Consider the following 8,685-nt stretch of genomic DNA (forward strand, 5'->3'; position numbering starts at 1 on the left):
GAGGGAGTCGTGGAGACAGCGGTTCCTCTGGAAGGCAGATAAGGGTGAGGAGGGAAATATGTCCTTGGTAGTGGGGTCAGATTGCAGGTGGCGGAAGTGGTAGAGAATGAAGTGTTGAATCCAGAGGTTGATGGGGTGATATGTGGGGACAAGGAGATTTCTGTCTTTGTTGTTATTGCGGGGAAGGGGTGTGAGGGCTGAGGTGCGGGAAACGTGAGAGATGTGGTCAAGGGCGTTCTTGACCACTGTGGAGGGGACATTGCACCTATAGCCTCACCCCACCATCTTAACCTGTCCATCTTCCCTCCCACGTACTCGTCCCTCCCTCCTCACTGACCAACCCCCATCCCAAATCCCCACCTACACCCACCTTTACTGGCCTAATCCCCATCTCCTTGACCTGTCCGTCTTCTCTCTACCTATCTGCTCCTCTGTCAAACTTCTATCATCGCATCCCCCTCTATTTTTTTCAGAGCCCCCTTCCCCTCCCCCATTCCTGAAGAAGGTTCCTGACCCAAAACGTCAGCTTTCCTGCTCCTCTGATGCTGTCTGGCCTGCTGTGTTCATCCAGCTCTACACCTTGTCATCTCAGACTCCAGCATCAGCAATTCCTACTATCTCTTTTCAAGTTTAATATCTTTCCTACAGGAGGGAGGCCACAACTGAACACAGTATTCTAAAAGTAGCCTCACTTTATATGACTTTATATGCAATATGATGTCCCAACTTCTATACTCGATGCATTGACCAATGGAGGCAAGCTTGCCAAATACCTTCTTCACCATCCTGTCTACCTGTGACTCCACTTCCAAAAGGATGCGCCTGCACCCTTAGTTCTCTTTGTTCGGCGCACTCACCACTGTTCGGCCATCAGCTGTAGAAGTCTTGGCCTGGTTTGCCTTAGCAAGATGCAAAACCTAAAACATATCCAAATTAAACCTCATCAGCCATTTCTTGGCCCATGTGATCAAGGCCTTCTTGTCCTTTGAGATAACCTTCTTCACTGTCCACTACACCACCCATTTTGGTGTCATCTGTAAACATACTAACATAATTGCCAAAATATTCCCCTTTAAGTGGTGTAGACTAGCTTTGAATGCAGCTATCCACTCGTGATATGGCACCCTTTTCAGACATACATAATCAATAGTGGTTGCTTAGCATTGAGTGAAAAAGTTCAGGTGGTACACAGCACAAAATTGATGTGATCGTTGCTGCTTTTCATTTAATGTGTTTGAGTTAGTCACAGTCTCCAAGCCTGTCTTTTTTTCAGGAGGGAGAAAATTACATTTGCATTTATGGTGCTTCATACTATCAAGGAACATCGCCAAGTGTACAACCAAAATGAAACATTACATTGAAACATAGAAAATAGGTGCAGGAGTAGGTCATTCAGCCCTTCAAGCCTGTACCACCATTCAAAATGATCATGGCTGATCATGCAATTTCATTATCCCGTTTCCACTTTCTCTCCACACCCATTGATCCCTTTAAGTTATAAGGGCCACGTCCAGCTCCAACTTGAATATATCTGATGAAGTGGCCCCACAACTCTCTGAGGTAGAGAATTCCACAAATTCACTACTCTCTGAGTGAAGAAATTCCTCCTCATCTCAGTCCTGAATGGCCTACTACTTATTCTTAGATTGTGACCCTTAGTTCTGGACTTCCTCTACATCAGGAACATTCTTCCCACGGAATTTTATATGTTTCCAGGAGATCCCCGTCATTCGTCTAAATTCCAGTGAGTACGAACCAAGTTGATTCAGTCTTTCTTCATATGTCAATAATTACCATGTGCAATTTCTATTCAGCTAGATTCTGCTATTTTGTGGCTATCAAAATTATCTTTTAATGCTCCAGTCCCCAGCCAACTGCTTGTTTGGTCAACAGTTCCAAGTGATTGCTGCTGGCTGGTCAGTGCCTTTTGACACTTCCAGCAGTCGAAAGGGTAACTGGAATCGTTGGATCCATTCCCTCCGGGTGTAAGTTCCCGTGTGACAGAATAATTTGAGAACAGACTGAGGCAGCTAGCTGCTTTCAATCAGGTTCTTGATTTTGCTATAAGTATACAATTGTTATTTCGAAACAGTTTGCAGCTCCAACCGGCAACATCAAGTTAAACGTCACCAAGGAGACGGCGCCACCATCAAAATCACCCAGCCCTCTCCTCGCCATTGACGTCATGTCCGGGCCTGTTACGGAGCGCTTCCTTTTTCTCTGCGGCCCGGTGGACGCGCGTTGTTCTGAGGCTGAGTCCTCTGCTGCAATCCGTTTTCATCCGTCTATAGGACGCCCCATCTCCACTCAAAATGACGGAGCAGATGACCCTTCGTGGCACCCTAAAAGGCCACAGTGGCTGGGTGACACAAATTGCCACAACCCCGCAGTTTCCTGACATGATTCTGTCCGCGTCCCGAGGTACTCTTCGTGGAGGGGGAGGGAAGAGGACCGGGGTGCGGGCTCTATCCGCCGCCAAAGGCGGACCGAGCAGCCGTTTCTCGGCCGTATGTTTTATCATGAATGCCTGTTTCTCTTTTAGTCCCGTTATGTTAACTTTTCGAGTTGTCTGTAGCCGGACTTCTTCACGGTTTACACGTAGATAGTTTTACGGCCCTCCGTTGCTTATTAGGCCCGGCTCTCAGTCGATTGCAACGAGTCACTGCTGCTGACACACAAGCTCGAATGCTGCAGAACCACGTTGTGTGTCCATCAGGAGGCTAAAACTGAAACGTTAGAACACGGAACATACGAACTAGGAAGAGGAGTAGGCCGTCCGGGCCTTCGAGTCTGCTCCGCCTTTCAAGATTTTTGATAGCCAGGGGATATCACTTTTTTAAGAGTTCAATAACTTGAGGTTAATTACCGACCTGTGGGCTTTAACGAGTTAAAGTGGTTTACTGCCGGTGCATTAATTTATACTTACAAATATGCCAATGCTTGCAGAATGAGTAACAAATTGAGTGTTGTCTTATTTCTGATGTAAAGGGACATTGCACAGGCAAAACATCTGTGGATGTGGGAAGTCTAAAACAGAAACTGGTGGAGTGTGGAGAGAGCACCCCGTTAATGTATTCTTTTCAATTCTATTCTTTGGGCAAATAACATTTATAGAAGAAAAGTATGTTTCAAATTAATCTTTGAAAGTATTGAAATCTGAAATGCCACGTTTCCAGACCTAAAATAACTTGCATTACTTTATCACACTTAAAGTAAAATGCCCCAAGGAATCTTGCAGGAATATTACTAGTTTTGTTTCTAATTTTGAGCAAAAGTGAGCTATTTGGTTTTTAGAAAACTTAAATGTATTACATCAGTTCATACCCTAACTGGAAAGTAACTTTTCATATAGCAAACTGTGACCTTAATCTAAATGCAGTGTTCTAAAAGCTTATTTCTGCTTACAGATAAAACAATTATCATGTGGAAGCTAACTAGGGATGAGACCAGCTATGGTGTCCCACAGCGTTCCCTCAGTGGCCACTCTCACTTTATTAGTGATGTAGTCATTTCTTCTGATGGTCAGTTTGCCCTTTCTGGTTCCTGGGATGGAACTCTACGACTTTGGGATTTGACAATGTAAGAATGCAAATAATTTATTGCCTACAATCAGATTTTTAATAAGAGTGGAATAATTTGTTGCGGGTGCATTTTAAATGTTTTTAATGGTACTTGTTCCAAAGAAATTAATAGACATTTTTGCTTGATTATTTGCAGTCGTTTCTTTCACTACTTGTTGGGATGATTAATACAATTCCTCTTCCAGGGGATCGACTACACGTCGATTTGTAGGTCACACCAAGGACGTACTGAGTGTTGCCTTTTCAGCTGATAATCGCCAAATTGTGTCTGGTTCCCGTGACAAAACTGTAAAACTGTGGAACACATTAGGTGTTTGCAAATACACCATCCAGGTAACTCAGACACAATTACTTTTCCAAGCATGGCTATTACACTATGTAGGGGAAAAATATCTCACTTTGTTATTACGTATTTGGCATTCATGTGCAAAATTCTCAGGCAGCAGAAGCTGAAACATTGAATATCTCATTGTCAATTCTATTCAAATGATAATTGTGAACTTAAGGAATCTACAGTACGTCTTTTGCTTTGAAATTCCCATGTATTTAATTGCATTCCTACTTACGTACAGAAAGAAGTTAATTCTCAAGAAGTTGACTGCCTGGCAGCTGGTCTGAATGTTGTGTTTTACCTTTCCACCCAAACTGAACACATGAACTGGTAGTGATTATTTTGTTCGAGATGTGGCTGGAGGGTTTTCTGAAATGGTAGCAAGTTCGTATCGATAGTTTAAATGCAATGGCTAGACAAGTATAGCACACAGTTAAGTTCTAAATTATATGCTTAATTTACAGTGATAAATGAATGAACTGTGTTTATCCTTTGCTCAATTCAGTTGTAGACTTCTTAGTTACACCATTTGAAATAACATGAGTATGGTTACTACATAATAGAAAGGAGATGTGAGCGTGAATATAAATGGCTGAACATTGAGTTCAACAGTGTTTGGTATTTCTTGAGTTGCTTAATATTTAATTGAACAGCAAAAATAGCAGGGCCACCAGTCTGGAAATTTATCATATGAATGAGACTTTGCTTTTAAGAAGCGAGATAAGGTCAGCCCCTTTTACTGGTTGGGCACTAGGATGTGTTTGTTTATTATAGCCAAACTTGCTGACTCTATAGGTAAGGAAGCTGGTTGTGAGGATACAGTTTGCAAAGCCATTTAATTAGTATGAATGAATGGTTGATATTTTGGCATAAGTGTGGGAGACAATAAGATTATCCACTTGCCGGGAAGAATAGGAAAGCAGAAAATTGAATATGATACACAAATCTGCGTAGCTACTTGTATGAATTTCAACTGTTAGAATGTAGAAGCAGCAACTAATTGTGGGAAGTTGCACAGGGTGTTGGAGTACAATTTATAGTTTGAGCTTTAATTACAACGGGACATGCTTGCATTAGAGGCAGTTCAGAATGAGCGGTTGATTTGAGGAAAGGTTAGGCCTTTGACCTCAGTTGAGAAGAATGAGTAATCTTGTTGAAAAGTACCTCGGGGCTTGGAAGGTAACATTGAAATTGTTTTACCTTGTGGAGGAGCCTAGAAAAAATTGGCAGTTGCAGAATGGGAGAATATTTCTGACTTAAAGTTTGAGATGAAAGCAAATTTCTTGGCTCATTAATGGAATTGTGCATCCTCTGAGTAGTGACTTTCTCATATTCATGATGAACTTACAGATTATTGTACCTTGAAATCAGTTATGGAGAACAGGCAGAAAAGTGGACATGTAGTTATGATTTAGGTTAGCTTTTTACTGAATGGCGGAGCAGATGTGGAGGTGGGGGTTTAGTAGTGGTAAGTGGCCTTCAGGTCCTTTCTTTAATTGACGGACTGAGTTGTGAAATTGCAGGGTTGGTGGCAATTAAGAACATTACAGATCTTTTCTAGCATTAACAATCCATGTGAAATTTTGTTCAACTTTCCCTCTCTTACAGGATGAATGCCACAGCGAGTGGGTATCTTGTGTTCGCTTCTCGCCAAATAGCAGCAACCCCATCATAGTCTCCTGTGGCTGGGATAAACTAGTTAAGGTAAGAGTGATGAATCGAGATAAGTGTTGGGGTGGAAAGATGCTGGTGTTAACATTGTTGGAAATTGCTTCTGTTTTCTGTTTTGATGGATTGGGTCTGCACTCGTGTTAAGGCTGGGTTGTCAAAGAGCTGAAAATAGATGTTCTGATTTATTGAAGCTCACTGTTTTTGTTGGAGAGATTACCAGGGCTGTTTGTGCCTCCTCAGTCTCTGTGCCTTGAGCGAACAGGAATTTCATTACTTTTCACCAGACACACCATTAATTTCTGCTAGTCTGTTAATTTCTATCAATGTTGTGATTCTTGGCACAACCTGTAGTTTTATTTTATAATTGGTTCCTTAGCAGAACATTCACGTCATGCTGGGTAACCATGATTCATGTGTGGCTCAGTGCATCAGTACTCAGTACTGGTTTTTTTCATTCCTGTTCCCTTTTCAGGTAGATTGAATGCACTACTCAGTGTTTTTCTCTTTGTTTTGTGATCATTGGGCTTGGCGTTGATTTAAACTGATTTCATACCAAAGGTGTCTTTAGTTCTCTTGCATTGTTGTTTTTAATGATTTACCAATAGTTTTTGGTGCTTTTTTGACTAGTATTTGACTTTTTATATATGTTCTCAGTTTTTTCAGGGGTGAAGTGATGAACGTGGTTCGTTATGCTTGGTTGTATATGATAGAAATTTTTGTATAGACCTCCTTGTATATTCAACCCTAAAATGGATTTGCTTGTTTTGTTTGCCATTGTAGTGTTAGGCCTACCTGTGAAAAGTTGATCTTTTTTCGTCTTGAATTGAATTAGGTTTATTGTCACTATACTTAAATGTTTACAAGTCGCCACTTATAGCACCACCTTAAGAACAAAGATATTTGGGAACAGCTGCTTCAATTACAGATTAGTTACAATGTAACTAATGTCACCAACATAAGGTGCCATATTAGCTATACAGTACCTAGGTACAATCCTTCATTACAGAATAGAGAAATGAAGAAAAACAGTTATGACAGCTATATGCACTATAACCATAGGTGAGAAAAACAGGAAGCAAGTTATAAAGACAAACATCACAGTTTTCCTGGTGCCATTTTTTTAAATTCCAATTTTTTTCTTTTATTCGGTTTTGAATTTGAGTTTTGTATATGATTAAAGGTCTCTATTTACTTTAAGTAACTTCTAAATGAATGTGTTCTCTTTGTTGTCCCAGGTTTGGAACCTAGCCAACTGCAAACTGAAAACAAATCATATTGGGCACTCTGGCTATCTGAACACTGTTACTGTTTCCCCTGATGGATCCCTGTGTGCTTCTGGAGGCAAGGTAGATCCCTGTGGCTTTTCATGATTATTAACACGGGAAGCAGGGAAATGGTTCCCATTTAATTAGGTATTAAGACCCTTGAAAGCTTTCAATTGAATAACATTTTTGTGAAGTCTGTGACTTGTGTTATTTATGTTGTACTCTTGCCACAATATTTTAAAACTGTCCTTAGATGTCTGGTTTCAGAGGTAAAATAATTGAAAATCAAACTAGTAGAGGTTTAGTGACACGGTGGCTCAGTGGTTAGCACTGCTCCCTCACAGTGCTAGGAACCCGGGTTCGATTCCACGTGAGGGTGACTGCGTGGAGTTTACATGTTCTGTGTCTGCATGGGTTTCCAAAACACAGTCCAAAGACGTGCAGGCAAGGTGGATTGGCCATGTTAAATTGCCCATAGTGTTCAGGGGTGTGTAGATTAGGTGGGATCATCTGAGGGTCTGTGGACTTGTTGGGCTGAAGGACCTGTTTTCACATTGTAGGGATTTTGATATGTTCTTGCATGTAATTGTGTTGAATTGTCAAACATTTTCTAATGAGATTCTCTTTTCAATATAGGATGGTCAAGCCATGTTGTGGGACCTTAATGAAGGCAAGCATTTGTACACGTTGGATGGTGGTGACATCATCAATGCCTTGTGCTTTAGCCCCAATAGGTATTGGCTCTGTGCTGCCACAGGTCCAAGCATTAAGATCTGGGTAAGGACACTTGTATTTTTGGGTTGAGGTGGACCTTTCTTTCTGAATGTGACAGGTTTTAACACTTATTTTTTACTGGAGCAATTTTTACACTGCATTGATTTTAGAATTAGTCTTTGAAGCCTGGAACAGTACAGGATTAAACTTCAGATTGAAGTATTTGTTCAAAATAGACATTTACCCTCTTCTACTTCTGGTTGTCAAAATTTTGTGACTGTTCTAATTTTGCTATCTTGTTCCACTTGTTTATGATTTGAAAAGTACTGTAGTTGGAGCTGGTTCTTTGAAATACAGTAATGGTCAGCTTTTTTGTACTTAAAAGCCAATTGAAGTGGTTGTGAAATTAAAATGTTTACTTAAAAGTTGCATTCTCTTTTAAAAGCAAAGTTTTCCAAAATATGCATGTTTTCTTGAATGGTTTCATGTTATTGTAGGTTCTAATAGTGAATCTAAGGTAATTGCATTTATGAACTGTTTACAGGACCTGGAAGGAAAAATCATTGTGGATGAACTACGCCAGGAAGTGATTAGTACCAGCAGTAAAGCAGAACCTCCACAGTGCACATGTTTGGCTTGGTCTGCAGATGGACAGGTATTTTTTTCACTTGAAGTTTTACTTTGTGTCCAGGATCCTGATGATTACATTCATTCACACACATAGCTGACTCGTATGGGTGTGATTACAAGTCCTGCAAATATGAGGGATAATGGACTCTGTGTTTTTGTCATGTTAATTGTTGAATGCAACTGGTTGCATGTTCCTGTGTGGCTACATTACACAAACCACACGCGATAGTAATCTTTCTAAAAATTGATCATTTTAGTAGTTAGTATTGGCTTCTAGCTTGTGACTCTTGAGCTTGATCTGAAAGAGCCATATTTGTTCAACTCTGGTGTTTTTTTTCTCATCTTCCAGACATTGTTTGCTGGTTATACTGATAACCTCATCAGGGTTTGGCAAGTCACCATTGGAACAAGATGAAGTGTTTCTTGCAAGAAGATACAGAGAATCTTTACTTGTTCGGGCTTATTCCTGAAATAAAATATTGCCTGTTTTCAA

The 8,685-nt window shown here is 40.6% G+C and overlaps 1 protein-coding gene across 1 annotated transcript; it reads left to right on the plus strand.

Moving 5' to 3' along the window:
• The first annotated feature begins 2,198 nt into the window (after positions 1 to 2,198).
• rack1 (receptor for activated C kinase 1) lies at positions 2,199 to 8,685 on the plus strand. Its single transcript, XM_048543825.2, has 8 exons — positions 2,199 to 2,421; positions 3,408 to 3,579; positions 3,767 to 3,914; positions 5,521 to 5,616; positions 6,819 to 6,929; positions 7,485 to 7,625; positions 8,107 to 8,217; positions 8,542 to 8,685. The coding sequence occupies exons 1-8, from the start codon at positions 2,313 to 2,315 to the stop codon at positions 8,605 to 8,607; spliced, it is 954 nt and encodes a 317-aa protein (XP_048399782.1). The 5' UTR covers positions 2,199 to 2,312; the 3' UTR covers positions 8,608 to 8,685.

The sequence above is a fragment of the Stegostoma tigrinum genome, chromosome 13, assembly GCF_030684315.1.
Source record: "Stegostoma tigrinum isolate sSteTig4 chromosome 13, sSteTig4.hap1, whole genome shotgun sequence".
Taxonomy (NCBI): domain Eukaryota; kingdom Metazoa; phylum Chordata; class Chondrichthyes; order Orectolobiformes; family Stegostomatidae; genus Stegostoma; species Stegostoma tigrinum.

Excerpts from the sequence above, each read along its gene's own strand:
- rack1 (XM_048543825.2), top strand. The coding sequence starts at position 2,313 with ATGACGGAGCAGATGACCCTTCGTGGCACCCTAAAAGGCCACAGTGGC. Across the intron at positions 6,930-7,484 it reads TGTGTGCTTCTGGAGGCAAG|GATGGTCAAGCCATGTTGTG; the intron begins GTAGATCCCTGT and ends TTTTCAATATAG. Across the intron at positions 7,626-8,106 it reads GTCCAAGCATTAAGATCTGG|GACCTGGAAGGAAAAATCAT; the intron begins GTAAGGACACTT and ends AACTGTTTACAG.